We start from the raw sequence: 15,920 nt of genomic DNA, 5'->3' as shown, positions 1-15,920 counted from the left end.
GTCCTCCATAGTGGCTGTACCAATTTACATTCCCACCAACAGTGTAGAAGGGTTCCCTCTTCTCCACACTTTCTCCAACCTTAACTGTTCATAGACTTTTTGATGATGGCCATTTTGACTGGTGTGAAGTGATACTCCATTGTAGCTTTGACTTTTATGTCTCTAATAATTAGTGATGTTGAGCATCTTTTCACGTACTTTTTGGCCCTCTGTATGTTTTCTTTGGAGATACATCTGTTTAGCTTTTCTGTACATTATTGATTTTTTTTTTTTGGTCTTTTTACCATTTCTTGGGCTGCTCCTGTGGCACATGGAGGGTCCCAGGCTAGGGGTAGAATCAGAGCTATAGCCGACAGCCTATGCCAGAGCCACAGCAATGCAGGATCCGAGCCGCGTCTGCAACCTACACCACAGCTCATGGCAACACCGGATCCTTAACCCACTGAGCAAGGCCAGGGATCGAACCCGCAACCTCATGGTCTCTAGTAGGATTAGTTAACCACTGAGCCACAATGGGAACTCCTGATTTTTTTTTTAATATAAAGCTCCATGAGATGTTTGTATATTTTGGATATTAATCACTTGTTGGTTGATTTGTTTACAAAATTTTTCTTCCATTCTGTGGGTTGTCTTTTCATTGTTTAATGGTTTCCTTTGCTGTGCAAAAGCCTTTGCATTTAATTAGATCCCACTGTTTTTTACTTTTATTGTCATTACACCAGAAAGTGGATCATCAAAATATTGCTGATTTATGTCAAAGAATATTGTACCTATGTTTTCCTCCAGTTTTATAATACCCAGCTTTACATTTAGGTATTTAATCCATTTTGAAGTTATGTTTGTATATGGTGTTAGAGAATGTTCTAACTTCATTTTTTTACAAGTAACTGTCCAATTTTCCCAGCATTCCTTATTGAAGAGACTGTCTTTCCTCCACTTTATGTTCTTGCCTCCTTCATCATAGATTAGCTGACCATAGGTGCTTGGGTTTATTTCCGGACTTTCTATCCTGTTCCATTGATCTATGTCTGTTGTTGTGTCAGTATCATGCTGTTCTGATGACTGTAGCTTTGTAGTGTAATCTGCAGTCAGCCTGATTCTTCCAGTTCTATTCTTCTTTTTAAATATTGCTTTGGCTAGTTGGGGTCTTTTTTGTTTTCAACAAATTTGAAAATATTTTCTTCTAGTTCTGTGAAGAGGGTCATTGGTAACTTCACAGGGATTGCACTGAATCTGTAGATTGCCTTGGGAAGTAGAGTCATTTTGACAATATTGATTCTTCCAATCCAAGAGCATGGTATATCTTTCCATTTGCTTCTGTCATCTTTGATTTATTTCCTTTTTTTTTTCTTTTTCTGGGGCGGGGGGGGGCTACCCAGTGGCATTTGGAGTTCCTGGGTCATGGATCAGATCTGAGTGGCAGCTGCAACCTATGCCACAGTTGCAGCAATGTCAGATCCTTTAACCCACTCTGCTGGGCTGGGGATTGAACCTATGCCCTGGCACTGCAGAGAAGGTACTGATCCCATTGTGCCTCAGTGGGAACTCCCACCTTTTATTTCTCATCAGCATCTTATAGTTTTCACAGTACAGGTCTTTTGTCTCTTTAGGTATGTTTATTCCCAAATATTTTATTCTCTTTCATGTAATGGTAAATGGGATTGTTTCCCTAATTTCTCTTTCTGATCTTTCATGTTAGTATATAGAATTGTGGAGTTCCCACTGTGGCTCAGTGGTTAACAAACCCAACTAGCATCCATAAGGATGCGGGTTCGATCCCTTGCCTTGCTCAGTGGGTTAAGGATCCAGTGTTGCCATGAACTATGGTGTAAGTCACAGACACTGCTCAGATCCCGTGTCACTGTGGCTCTGGCATAAACTGGAAGCTATAGCTCTGACTGGACCCCTAGCTTGGGATCCTCCGTGTGCTGCAGGTACAACCCTAAAAAGACAAAAAAAAAAAAAAAAAAAAAAAAAGGTATACAGAATTGAGACATCTCTGTATTAATTTTGTATCCTTCAACTTTACCAAATTCATTGATGAGCACAATGGTTCTCTGGTAGCATCTTTTCTACATATAGTATCATGTCATCTACAAACAGTGATACTTTTGCCTCTTTTCCCATTTGGCTTCCTTTTATTTCTTTTTCTTCCTAATTGCCTTGGCATGGACTTCCAAAACTATGTTGAAGAACAGTGGTGAAAGTGGACATCCTTGTCTTGTCCCTGATCTTAGTAGAAATGCTTTCAGCTTTTCACCATTGACAATGGCGTTAGATGTGGGTTTATCATATATGGCTTTAATTATATTGAGGTAGGTTCCCTCTATGCCCACTTTATGGAGGGTTTTTATTAGAAATGGGTACTGAATTTTGTCAAGAGCTTTTTCTTCATCTATTGAGATGATCTTATGGTTTTATTCTTCAGTTTGCAGATATTGAAGAATCCTTGGATCCCTGGGATAAATGATCATGGTATATGATCCTTTTACTATGTAGTTAGATTTGGTTTGCTAATATTTTGTTGAGTATTTTTGAATCTATGTTCATCAGTGACACTGGCCTGTAATTTTCTTTTTTTTTATGGTATCAGGGTGATAGTGGCCTCATAGAATGAGTTTGGAGTGATCCTTACTCTGTAATTTTTTGGAAGAGTTTCAGCAGAATAGGTGTTAATTATTCTCTGCATGTTTGATAAAATATGCCTGTGAAGCCATCTGGTCCTGGACTTTCCTTTGCTAGGAGTTTTTAAATCACAGTTTCAATTTCAATACTTGTGATTGGTCTGTTCATCTTTTTTATTTCTTCCTGGTTTAGTCTTGGAAGATTGTACCTTTCTAAGAACCATTTCTTCTAGGTTATAATTTGGTCATAGTATTTTGAGGAATGATTTTATGTCAATATATCAACCCAAAGGGAAATAAACATAGAATGATGAATGAGTAGCCACCAAGCATAAGAAAAATCCACCTTGTTACTTAGATACATTCACGTAGTGCCTATCAAGTGCATGCACTGTGCTAAGTGCAGGGTATGCTGATGAGCCAAACAGATACACAAAGAACGTGTGTGTGTGTGTGTGTGCATGTGTATGTCAGTCATTTGAACATGCTAACTTGATAGAAGAATTCTGACACATGCATACTTTAAACATAATTATCCCAGATTTATTAAGTATGGCAAAATACTGATTGGTGGGCATAACACTTTATATCAGAAAAATTTAAGAAAGCACTAGAAGCTTCTGCTAATATCAGATTTCCTGAAGCTGGAAAACATCACTATGCCCTTAAAGAGAAAGTACTGAGCCATAAAACTTTCTAAGTCCTTGCTAAAAATCTACTCAGAGGAAACTTGCTGGGGTAGAGGGTAGGGTGACAGTATTTTCTGCATACTACAACCCAAACTGCTGCTTGTGTTGCTTCCTCCAAGAGCAATTTCCTTGGTGAGGAACATAAATAGGTTGGAATAAAGAGATATGGGTGGGTTGGCATCTTTGAAAATTGGAGAAGGTAGAAGAGAGGCAAGGGAGGGAAATTATATACATATATAATGTATATACGCCATAGCCACAGCAGCTACATATACGTACATTTGTACATATATATATATATATATATATATAGATAGATAGATAGATAGAGAGAGAGAGAGAGAGAAGGGTGAGGGAGAGAGAATAAAATAACTAGAAATTGGAGTTCCCTGATAGCCTAGCAGTCAAGGATCTGGCATTGTCATTACTGTGGCATGGGTTCAATCCCTGGCCTGGAACTTCCACATGTCATGGGCACACCCCCCCACCAAAAAAAAAAAAAAACCACATAGAAATTATAATCTATTGGTGACTGGTCTTAAACGATAAGACTTCACAATAAAAATGCATACATTTTTTCATTTGATACTTGAAATATCATTCTAATTCAACAATTTTATAAAATGTTTATATTTTACTCAAATCTATACTTTCTACCTAAAGAAGAAATACAAAAATGATATAAATTATTCTAAGAGTAAAATATTTCTGACTTAGGTATTTTTCTAAGAAAAGGATCAGTTAGGCTGAGTCAGTCCTGGGTTAATGCAATTTTAACTCAGGTATGCTATGCTTACTGTAGTAATGATACTAGAGACTGAAAAGAAACTTTTGTCAATATCTTTATGGAAGATATCAAACATATCAAATTAACACATTAAAATTACACTGCTAGACAAATTATTTTAAAATTCCCCTGGGAAGGATATAATTAACTGACTTTTCCTTTGAATAGATTTCTTGAGCAGAGATAATGGCCAGTTAATTTGAAGACAATCTTGTTTTATGCCCTTCCTGTATTTTAAAACACAGTATTACAAACGCTGATTTCTACCTAATACAATTTTAACAATTTTCACTTATGAAATGAGTGCACACATAGGTGAAGAGGCCAACAAATACAAGTCATGTGAATTTAATGCTGGAATCTTCAAATTTTTGGCCAAATAATAATTCCTAATCTCAGGAAACAAAATTGTTACGTAGATGTGGAGCACTCTGCATTTAATTTAAACTCTAAATAAAAGAGTAAAGTACCAGTTTAATTTCTATTCTTGAAAGTTCTAAATCAATGTTAAAGCAGATATATCTATATCTACACCTATATAATGGGAATTATAGTGTAGATAATACAACAAGGGTAAAATAACCCATAGATTAGAAATACTGACAATTATTTGCTTGGTTTTAAGACTCACACTTAAAGATAATTGTAGAGGGAGTTTCCATTGTGGCTCAATGGTAACAAACTTGACTGGTATCCATGAGGATGCGGGTTTGATCCCTGGCCTTGCTCAGTGGGTTAAGGATCTGGCACTGCTGCAAGCTGTGGTGTAGGTTGCAGACATAGCCTGGATCTGGTGCTGCTGTGGCTATGGCATGGGCTGGCAGCTGTAGCTCCCATTTGACCGCTGGCCTGGGAACTTCCATATATTGCAGGTGTGGCCCTACGAAGCAGGAAAAAAAAAAAAAAAAAAAGATAATCATAGAGACGGTAAGGTTCTGATTACACTATATGGGCTTTGGGATCAGTTCTGGGTATAAACACCAGTTCTACCACTCACTATGCAACAATGGAAAAAGTGCTTCTGAACCTCACTTTCCTCTTCAGGTAAAACAGAACTCTTGGAAGAGCATAATAGCATTTAATTATAACAGTGCATGTAAGTTAGACCATCCACTTGACACAGTGATATAGGTAGATGTACTCAATAAACTATTTTTTTTTTCCTTTTTATGGCCAGGGCCAGAATTGGAGCTGAAGCTGCAGCTTACCCCACAACCACAGCAATACTGGATCTGAGCTGTATCTGTGACCTATGCTGCAATCTACAGCAATGCCAGATCCCTAATCCACTAAGCCAGGCCAGGGATCGAAACTGCATCCTCACAGAGACAACACTGGGTCCTTAAGCCTCTGAGCCACAAAGGGAACTCCTCAATAAACTATTAATAGCTGCTATTAATAGTTTCTGAAAAGGCAGAGCTATAATGCTTAAGGGTCTAAAGAAAAATGCACAAAGTTTAAAATTATATGATCACTATTTAATTACATTAATTACAATGTAAAAATACATTCAGCAAACATTGTGCACCTACCACATGCCAAAGTATGCCAAGCTTCAATATTTTATGGCATTTATAAAAGTGTGGTGGAACAGGAGTTCCCGTCATGGTGCAGTGGTTAACAAATCCGACTAGAAACCATGAGGTTGCAGGTTCAGTCCCTGGCCTTGCTCAGTGGGTTAAGGATCCGGAGTTGCCGTGAGCTGTGGTATAGGTCGCAGATGTGGCTCGGATCCTGCATTGCTGTGGCTATGGTGTAGGCCAGCGGCTGCAGCTCCGATTGGAAGCCTAGCCTGGGAACCTCCATATGCTGTAGGAATGGCCCTAGAAAAGACCCCCCCCCAAAAAAAAAGTGTGGTGGAATAAGAAGTGTAGAACTATGAAGGTATAATACAGGAATGATGGATATGGTTATTAGTGCTGAGGTGTTTCATGCAATAGTCTCCTTTAAATAATCTAATGACGTGAAATGACAATTTTTATAGCACACCATCTCTTTCTCAAAGTAAGAAAGACAATTTTTATTTATTGACTTATTTTTCTTTATGGCTACACCTATAGCATATGGAAGTTCCCTGGCTAGGGGTCGAATCAGAGTCACAGCTGCAGGCCTACGCCACAGATATGGCAACACCTGAATCCAAGCTGCATCTAAGGCATCTAAGGCACAGCTTGTGGTAACACTGAATCCTTAACCCAATGAGCAAGGCCAGGGATCAAACTTGCATCCTTATGGGTACTATGTCAGATTCTTAACCCACTGAGCCACAACAGAAACTCCAAGAAGGAAAATTTTTATAAGTGTTAGTTTAAGTGAGGACCAGGGAGAACAGTCCTATCGGTCTGGGGTGCAATATGCGTTTTTCCTTTAAGAATAGTAGACCTACAAAGTTCTCATTTAAGTTTTTAAGTGACTATTTTCCACTAGGAAAATGGAGAGAATAAGAAGGGGAGGAGGAAATAAGTGGAAGAGGAGGGAGAAGGGAGGGCAGAAGATACAGAAACACTAGAAGAGAGGATCAGGGGGGAGGGGAGAGAATAAGGAAAAAAGTATTGGGGAAGAAGAATTGTGTTTCTGGTTTTTGTTTATTAAAATGAATATTTAAATAGTCCCCCCTAACAAGCATGTACACACTTTGATGAGAAAAAGTTACTAATGAAGGTGGGATAGCTCTGTAATTTACAGACATGTATTTATAATGGTCTCTACCTTTTCCAAATATAATTTGAACTTGTTTCCAAGCTATCATCTTTAAGTTTCAGACCTGACAAACAAAATCTGACTGATCTGTTTTCCAAGTTTTGTCATAAAGAGGTATTGATATTTCTGAAGCATTTCACTTGTTCATGTACTGGTATTTATAGCTACAGTTAACTGCAGCATAATGATTTATACAACTGTTAGTGTCATTAGTTCAAGTGCAACAATCTGGCACACAATGTTATATTTGAAAATTACTACTATTTAGCTTTTTAAAATATATGCAATATCATTTTATAACATAGTACGATGGGGCTGAGGAGACAGGATCAATAGCTATGCTGTTAACATCTTGCATTTTGCTAAGATTTTTATTGCCTAAAGTTAGATTTTGAGAACACTGTCTGATCTGTGATACTCCTGGATCCATGTTACATCATACAAGGAGTGTGTGATGTGTGCCAACCAATCCTAGTAACAGTAAAGAGAGGATGTAATTTAATAAAACAAGGATATGATGTTGTCACTTCAAAAGGCCACAAATAACCAATTTAGGGTTGGACTTTTTTCTTTTCCACTGAACAGCACCCCTCTGGGTTGGATCCACTGTTTAATACATTTCCTGATAATACTCTTCTACTTCTGCAAGAACGCATTCTTCTTTTAAGAAAGAAGCCATGCAAGGGAGGCAAGAACATAACATGGGAAAAAGAAAAGTCTATTCAGCAAGCATTGCTGGGAAACCTGGAGAGCTGCATGCAAAGCAATGAAACTAGAACACACCCTCACACCATGCACAAAAATAAACTCAAAATGGCTGAAAGACTTAAATATACGACAGGACACCATCAAACTCCTAGAAGAAAACATAGGCAAAACACTCTCTGACATCAACATCATGAATATTTTCTCAGGTCAGTCTCCCAAAGCAATAGAAATTAGAGCAAAAATAAACCCATGGGACCTCATCAAACTGAAAAGCTTTTGCACAGCAAAGGAAACCCAAAAGAAAACAAAAAGACAACTTACAGAATGGGAGAAAACAGTTGCAAATGATGCAATGGACAAGGGCTTAATCTCTAGAATATATAAACAACTTATACAACCCAACAGCAAAAAAGCCAATCAATCAATGGAAAAACGGGCAAAAGACCTGAATAGACATTTCTCCAAAGAAGATATACAGATGGCCAACAAACACATGAAAAAATGCTCAACATCGCTGATTATAAGAGAAATGCAAATCAAAACTACCATGAGATACCACCTCACACCAGTCAGAATGGCCATCGTTAATAAATCCACAAATAACAAGTGCTGGAGGGGCTGTGGAGAAAAGGGAACCCTCCTGCACTGTTGGTGGGAATGTAAACTGGTACAGCCACTATGGAGAACAGTTTGGAGATACCTTAGAAATCTATCCATAGAACTTCCATATGACCCCGCAATCCCACTCCTGGGCATCTATCTGGACAAAACTCTACTTAAAAGAGACACGTGTACCCGCATGTTCATTGCAGCACTATTCACAATAGCCAGGACATGGAAACAACCTAAATGTCCATCGACAGATGACTGGATTTGGAAGGTGTGGTATATATACACAATGGAATCCTACTCAGCCATAAAAAAGAATGACATAATGCCATTTGCAGCAACATGGATGGAGCTAGAGAATCTCATCCTGAGTGAAATGAGTCAGAGAGAGAAAGACAAATACCATATGATATCACTTATAACTGGAATCTAATATCCAGCACAAATGAACATCTCCTCAGAAAAGAAAATCATGGACTTGGAGAAGAGACTTGTGGCTGCCTGATGGGAGGGGGAGGGAGTGGGAGGGATCAGGAGCTTGGGCTTATCAGACACAACTTAGAATAGATTTACAAGGAGATCCTGCTGAATAGCATTGAGAACTTTGTCTAGATACTCATGATGCAACAGAAGAAAGGGTGGGGGAAAAATGTAATTGTAATGTATACATGTGGATAACCTGACCCCCTTGCTGTACAGTGGGAAAATAAAAAAAAATTATTAAAAAAAAAAGATAATTGCAAAAAAAAAGTAAAAATAAAAAGATAAAAAAAAAAAAGAAAAAAAAAAGAAGCCATGAAAAGTAACTTCTACATCCTTGAATACTTTTTTTGGGCGGGGGGGGGAGGGGCTGCACAAGGGACATATAGAAGTTCCTAGGCTAGAGGTACAACAGGAGCTCCAACTACCAGCCACAGCCACAGTAATGTAGGATCTGAGCCGGGTCTGAAAACTACATCACAGCTCATAACAACACCAGATCCTTAACGAGGCCAGGGATCGAACCCACATCTCATGGATAGTAGTCAGGTTCATAATCTGCTGAGCCACAATAGGAACCTTCTGCATCCTCGAATACTTTATTTTTATTCATTTATTTATTTACTTTTGTCTCTTCTAGGGCTGCACCTGTGGCATATGGAGGTTCCCAGGCTAGGGGTCTAATCAGAGCTGTAGGCTCTGGCCTACACCAGAGCCATAGCAACGTGAAATACAGCTGCGTCTATGACCTACACCACAGCTCACGGCAACACCAGATCCCTTAACCCACTCAGTGAGGCCAGGGATTGAACCCGCAACCTCATGGTTCCTAGCTGGATTTGTTAACTACTGAGCCACGACAGGACCTCCCCTCAAATACTTTAAAATGGTTTATTTAGCCCTTGCTTGATTATACAGTTTGGTTGTTTATAAACTTCTGATGCTGGCAAATAATTCCCCAATGGAATTTTGAAGACATAACTTCATTATATTCAAGGATCTAGTGTTAGTGCTAAAACTTTTGGGGTTGTGAATCTTACTCTTTTGTAAGAAGATCTATATTTCTGATAACCTTTTAGGATCTTCTCTTCATGCTGAAATATCTGAACTGCCTCGCTCTGAGTTTTGGTTTTTCTTCCCCCTCATTACACTAGGTATTTTATGGGTTCTTTCAATCTTAAGTCACCTGCTCTTTGGCTCTGAGAAATTCTCTTCTATCATTTCCTTAGAATTTCCTCCTTATTGCCTTTATTTTTTTTCCTGGAAATTACAATGATTGATGTTGGAACCTCTGGACTGAATCTCTGTATTGTTCTTCTTTCTACAACCATTTCTCATCTTTCTGTTTTATTTTCCTAGAGATAACATAAAATTATCTTACTGCTCTCTTCCTGAACTCTCTTTTGAAATAATATTCTCCATTTCTTTTTCATAGCATTTTAAAATACATAATGAATCTTCTTGATTCTCTTTGAGGATATTCAGAGATTCTTTCTTAAAGCTCTTTACTAATCTCTAGTTCTCTCTAGCATCAGATATTTTGGTCTCTCTCTCTCTCTTTCCTACAAAAGAATTTCTTCAAATGCCTGATTAATACTCGAATGTCCACTCAAATTTAAGGAATGTACCTAGAGATTATCATAATGAGTGAAGTAAGACAGAGCAAGACAAATATCATATCAATTACATGTTGAAATTTAATAAAAATGATACAAAACTTACTTTTAAAAACAGAAACAAACTCAAAGATTTTTAAAATCAATCTTATGGTTACCATAGGTGAACCGCTGGGGTGAGGGAAGAACTGGGAGGGTGGGAATAACATACACACTACTGTATGATCCAACAATCCCACTCCTAGGCATATATCCAGACAAAACTTTCACTGAAAAAGATATGTGCACTATATATTCATTGCAGCACTTTTTATAGTAGTCAAGACCTAATAACCTAAATATCCATCAACTAGATAAATGGATTAAGAAGACGTGATACATACATACAATGGAATAATACTTGGCCATGAAAAATGACAGAATAATGCCATTTGCATAACATGGATGGAACTAGAGTCTCTCACACTGAGTGAAGTAACTCAGAAAGAGAATGATAGATACCATATGATATCACTTACATGTGGAGTCTAAAATATGGCACAAATGATCTATTTATAAAACAGAAACAGATCATGGACATGGAGGACAGACTTGTGTTTGCCAGCGGGGAGGAAGAGGGAGTGGGATGGATTGGGAGTTTGGGGTTAGTAGATGTAAACTACTGCATTTGGTGTGGATAAGCAGTGAGATCCTGTTGTATAGTTCAGGGAACTTTACGTTTGTGATGGAACATGATGGAGGATAATGTGATAAAAGAATATATATACATACACACACACACACACACATATATAAAACTGGGTCACTCTGCTGTGCAGCAGAAATTTACAGAACATTGTAAGTCAACTATAATAAAAAATTAAAATTAAAAAATACTGTATAAAATAGATGATTAATGAAAACCCACCATATGGCACAAGAAAATCTACTAATAACCTATATGGGAAAAAAAAGAATGTGTATATTTGTATGTATGACTGAGTCATTTTGCTGTACACCTGAAACTAATACAACATTATAAATCAACTACACTCCAATAAAATTGAATTTTATTTTATTATTATTATTTTTTTTTGTCTTTTTTGCCATTTCTTAGGCCGCTCCTACGGCATATGGAGATTCCCAGGCTAGGGGTTGAATTGGAGCTGTAGCCGCTGGCCTACGCCAGAACCACAGCAACACTGGATCCAAACCGTGTCTGCAACCTACACCACAGCTCATGGCAACGCCAGATCCTTAACCCACTGAGCAAGGCCAGGGAGGCCACAACCTCACGGTTCCTAGTTGGATTTGCTAACCACTGAGCCACGACAGGAACTCCAATAAAATTGAATTTTAAAAAAAGGCACTAGAAGCATGCAGTTTTCAGTACATGGGTGGATGGCTAGCAATCTTCTCTTTCTGGTAAGTCAAAGGGATCTGATCATTGTACTTTGAAACCCTTAAAGCCTTAATAGGGAGGACTTTGCAATAAAGTATCAGTTCAAACTTTGTTGCCCAGTTTCCTGAGAAGCAGTTGGTCTGTGTTTATCTGAAGGAGAAATGCCTGACTGCCAGGCTTTCTGCTGGTGGTGGTAAATTATTACTTCACATACTTTTGAGCTCACATCCCCCTTTGTTTAAGGCTCCAGGGCACACTATCTTTCTTTCATGAATGTTGCAGCTGCAGGGCAGACCAGTTCCTTCATTAAGCTAAAGTTTCCTCCTTCTATTACTGGTTTCTTCTGTCACGAATTCTCCATCTACTTTTCGGCTTCTGGAAGTGGGTTCATACATCTTATTTATTGCTGGGCTCCTCCCATTCTTCTTTTTTAAAAATCATTACAATGATGTCTTGAGGGGGAGAGGAGCTAAAGAGATGTTCTAAAATATACTCAAGGTATATGCATATCTTAAATGGCAAGCAATCTGGTCACTTCAAAGTTCAATGGATCTGATTTTAAGAGGAGACAAAAGCACTTGAGAATTATATCAATTATTAAATCTAGGAAGAAATAAAATCTGAACACTACCTTTTGTAGCTTCCCATGCCAAAGTCTTAGAATTTTTAACTTGTATGGCAATAGCAAATAATCATACCCTCTGCATAAATACAGAGCTACTACTGAACAATGACAAATTAGTTAAGACATTCTGAAGTACAAATATAGACAGTTCCCCTTTGTAGCATATGCTTATGGAGATTCATTGTGTGGTTACAAAATGTAAAGGGCCCAAGATTCACATGAAATAAAGAATTACTAAAAGATAAAACAAAGAGCTTTCTGATTACTGAGGTCTAGAGTCAAGGAATTTGAACTGGAAGGAACCCCAGAGGTTAATGTAGTCCAATTATTTAATTTTCTGTAAGTGAAAATAGAGGCTAAGGATAGAGGCTGAGAGAGTTCAGTGAGTAGAACCAGTGAGTGTTCTTTGCTATAAACTAAAAGAAACCACTCATTGTAAAAATGTTCAAAGCTGGGTGGAAAATACACTATCTTTTAATCCCTAAAGATAAACTTTGATCAGGTACAAACTCCATGAGGACTGAGTTATCATAAATGAAACTGAGAGATGCCCAAATGATTCATACTTACTCATTGCCCCAGTCCAGGCGCACGGTGATGTGCCGCTTAACCTCCCGCACCTGATCCTGAGTCAGGTGACCAGACAGGAGCTGCCTTCGAAGGTCAATAAGTTCATTCATCACATGGCGCAGCTTGTAGAAAAGATCTACTTTATGTTTCTGAAAGGGCATTTTTGGTGTTGGGTAAAATAAAAAAGGGATATGGAAAGGGAATGAAAAAAGAAAGAGAAATAGTTAAACTATGAAAAGTGCTCATTTCTCTGAACCTCTAAAAACGGCAATATAAAGAGAGGCTTTCTTATGAATCTTAAAGTCCTTAGTTTCTACTGTCTAAAAATCTCTATAAAGTGATATCTAAAACATAATTGATCTGACTCTTGCAAAATACCATTGGATCTCTACTCCCATCCTGGACTATTCATTTTCCAGTAAGTTACTTAAAGAACAAAAAGTAACACAGAAGCCTAGAGAGGTTTTTTCTCTAACAGAAGTTACCATACATGTAACAAGGAAGATTCAACCTAACATCCAGCAACATCTCTGGTTTCTCCAGGAGGTACTTAAACTGGGGGAGGGAGACAAAGAAGCTCTTGCCCTATTTTGAAGGAACAAAGTTTTCAATATAAAACTACAGTCTCTGGAGTGAGATTCATTTCGGGTTTCCAGGCCTCGTCTAGCTTTAATTAGCTTTTTAAAACAGTATGTGTCCCTCGTGTCAGAGATTTCTACTCCTTTCAGCTCAATTAAAGTGTCACCTTTATAAGAGGTAAGTGGAAACATCGTAACAAACTTAATTATGGACATCATAGTGGTTTTAACCTTACAAGAAAAAAAAGTAAATGCCATGACAGTAGATGATTAACAAAAAGGTTTACTAGAGGATTTAAGGGAAAAAAAATTACTTAAGTTTTAAAACTGAAGTCCTACTTGCTCACAAATGAAATCCTGATATTGGAATTTTTTGGTTTCTGTGTCCATTCTAGAAAAGCATAATTATATATAATAATTAATCCCAGAATGTAACTAATCTATAAGGATGCTTTTAAAGATAAATTGGTGTTTACCATAGTGTTAGTAAAGTCTCTATCTGGGATTTTCACTAAGAAAACACTTGCCAAAATAAGCTGGATTCAAATGGCTGTAAATAAAATTAATTATAAAGTAAATTATAAACCAGTAGAATCTGCTAATGTTTTTAAATTGCCCTTATCTTCTGATGAAAAATTTTGGAACATCATACTTGGTAGAAACCATCTAATGGAGATACAGGACAAGATGGTGGAGTAGAAAGACTCGAGCTCACCTCCTCTCATGAAAACACCCAAATCACAACTAACTAACTAAACAACCATCAACAAAACAGACTGGAAGCTACCAAAAAATATATTCTACACTGAAATACAAAGGAGACAACACAATGAGATGGTAAGAGGAGTGCTTTGGCAGTACAAGCAATCCCATACATGCTGAGTGGGAAATTCACAAACTGGAAAATGACTATATCACATGGGCTCTACCACAGGAGTCAAAGTCTACCTCACACCAGGCAGTCTAGCATTGGGAAGAGGAGCCCCTCGAGCATTTGTCACTGAAGGCCAGAGGGGTTTGAGTGTAGGAGCTCCACAGGACTGGAGGAAACAGAGACTCCACTCTTGGTGGGTGCACACAGGGTTTCACATGCACTGGGTCCCAGGGCAAAGCAGGGACTCCATAAGAATCTGGGCCAGTCCTGCTGTGTGGATCTTGGAGAGTCTTCTGGGGAGGCAGGGGTCCCAGGTAATAATCATTGGCATAGGCTCCCCTGGAGGCTACCATTTTGGAAAAATCAGGCCCCGCCCAACAGCGTGCCTACACAAGTGCTAAGAAGCCCCAGGGCAAACAGCATACAAATAGGGTAGAAACACAGCCCCACCCATCAGCAGACAGGCTATCTAAAGTCCTTTCAGGCACACAGCCACATCTCATCACACCCAGAGACAAAGTCCCACCCAACAGAAGGACAAGACTCAGCACCACCTACCAGTGGGCAGGTACTAGTCACTGCCATCAGGAAGCCAGCCACAAGCCCCTGTATCAACTTCACCCACAAGGAGGCAGACAACAGAAGCATGAGAAGCTACAATACTGCAGCCTACAGAATGGAAACTATGCAGAAAGCTATATGAAATTAAAAGGCAGAGAAATATGAAATAGATGAAGGAGCAAGACAAAATACTAGGAAAACAGCTACATGAAATGGAGATAAGCAACCTACATGAAAGACTTTAGAGTAAGAGAGTAAGGATGATCCAAGATCTGGGAAAAAAACTGGAGGCAAAGATCAAGAAATTACAAGAAACACTGAACAAAGAAAGAGAAGATTTAAAGAACAAACAAAAGTGAACAACACAATAACCAAAATGAAATTCATGAGAAGGAATCAATAGCAGAATATAGGGGCAGAAGAACAAATAAGTGATGTGGAAGACAGACTGATGGAAATCAAAGCAGAACAGAATAAAGAAAAAAGAATGAAAAGAAATGAGGACAGTATAAGAGAACTCTGGGACAATATTAAATACACCAACATTTGCATTATAAGGGAATAAGAAAGAGAAGAGAGAGAGAAAGGGCCAGAGAAAATTTGTGAAGAAATAAGAGCCAAAAACTTCCTTAATATGGGACACGAATCACTCACTCAAATCCAGGAAAAACCAGTCCCTTTAGAAATTATATAATGAAGAAATAGATTTTTAAAGGTCCACCTTAAAGAGAAATTATTTTTAACTAACAGGCCTTAGGATCATGCATTCCAACTACATTCAAGCTATTCCTTCTTCATTCAATAAACATATGAAGAAAATTTAAGCACCTTGATGGTACATGATGCTGGCAAATGGGCAGAATTCAAATTCTTCTTCTTTTTTCTTTTTAGAGCTGCACCTGCAGCATATAGAAGTTCTCAGCTAGGGGTCAAGTTGGAGCTGCAGCTGCCGGCCTACACCACAGCCATAGATAGCAATGCCAGATCTGAGCCAAGTCTGTGACCTACACCACAGTTCACAGCATTGCTGGATCCTTCACCCAGTGAGTGGGGCCAGGGACTGAACCCACATCCTCAAGGAGACTAGCTGGGTTCTTAACCCACTGAGCCATAGCAAG

The 15,920-nt window shown here is 38.4% G+C and overlaps 1 protein-coding gene across 14 annotated transcripts in view; it reads right to left on the bottom strand.

Annotated features, from left to right (window-relative positions):
- The window catches only part of DOCK3 (dedicator of cytokinesis 3), a 504,996-nt gene that overhangs the window by 228,916 nt on the left and 260,160 nt on the right, over positions 1-15,920 (bottom strand). For all 14 annotated transcript variants that reach the window (XM_021068831.1, XM_021068838.1, XM_021068839.1 and 11 more), the window contains one exon: positions 12,790-12,938. In XM_021068831.1, coding sequence (XP_020924490.1) covers positions 12,790-12,938 — 149 coding nt within the window. The remainder of the gene's footprint in view (positions 1-12,789; positions 12,939-15,920) is intronic.

This window comes from Sus scrofa, chromosome 13 (assembly GCF_000003025.6).
Source record: "Sus scrofa isolate TJ Tabasco breed Duroc chromosome 13, Sscrofa11.1, whole genome shotgun sequence".
Lineage (NCBI taxonomy): Eukaryota > Metazoa > Chordata > Mammalia > Artiodactyla > Suidae > Sus > Sus scrofa.
Note: the sequence above shows the minus strand (reverse complement) of the source record. Positions and strands in the feature narration are given on the sequence as shown.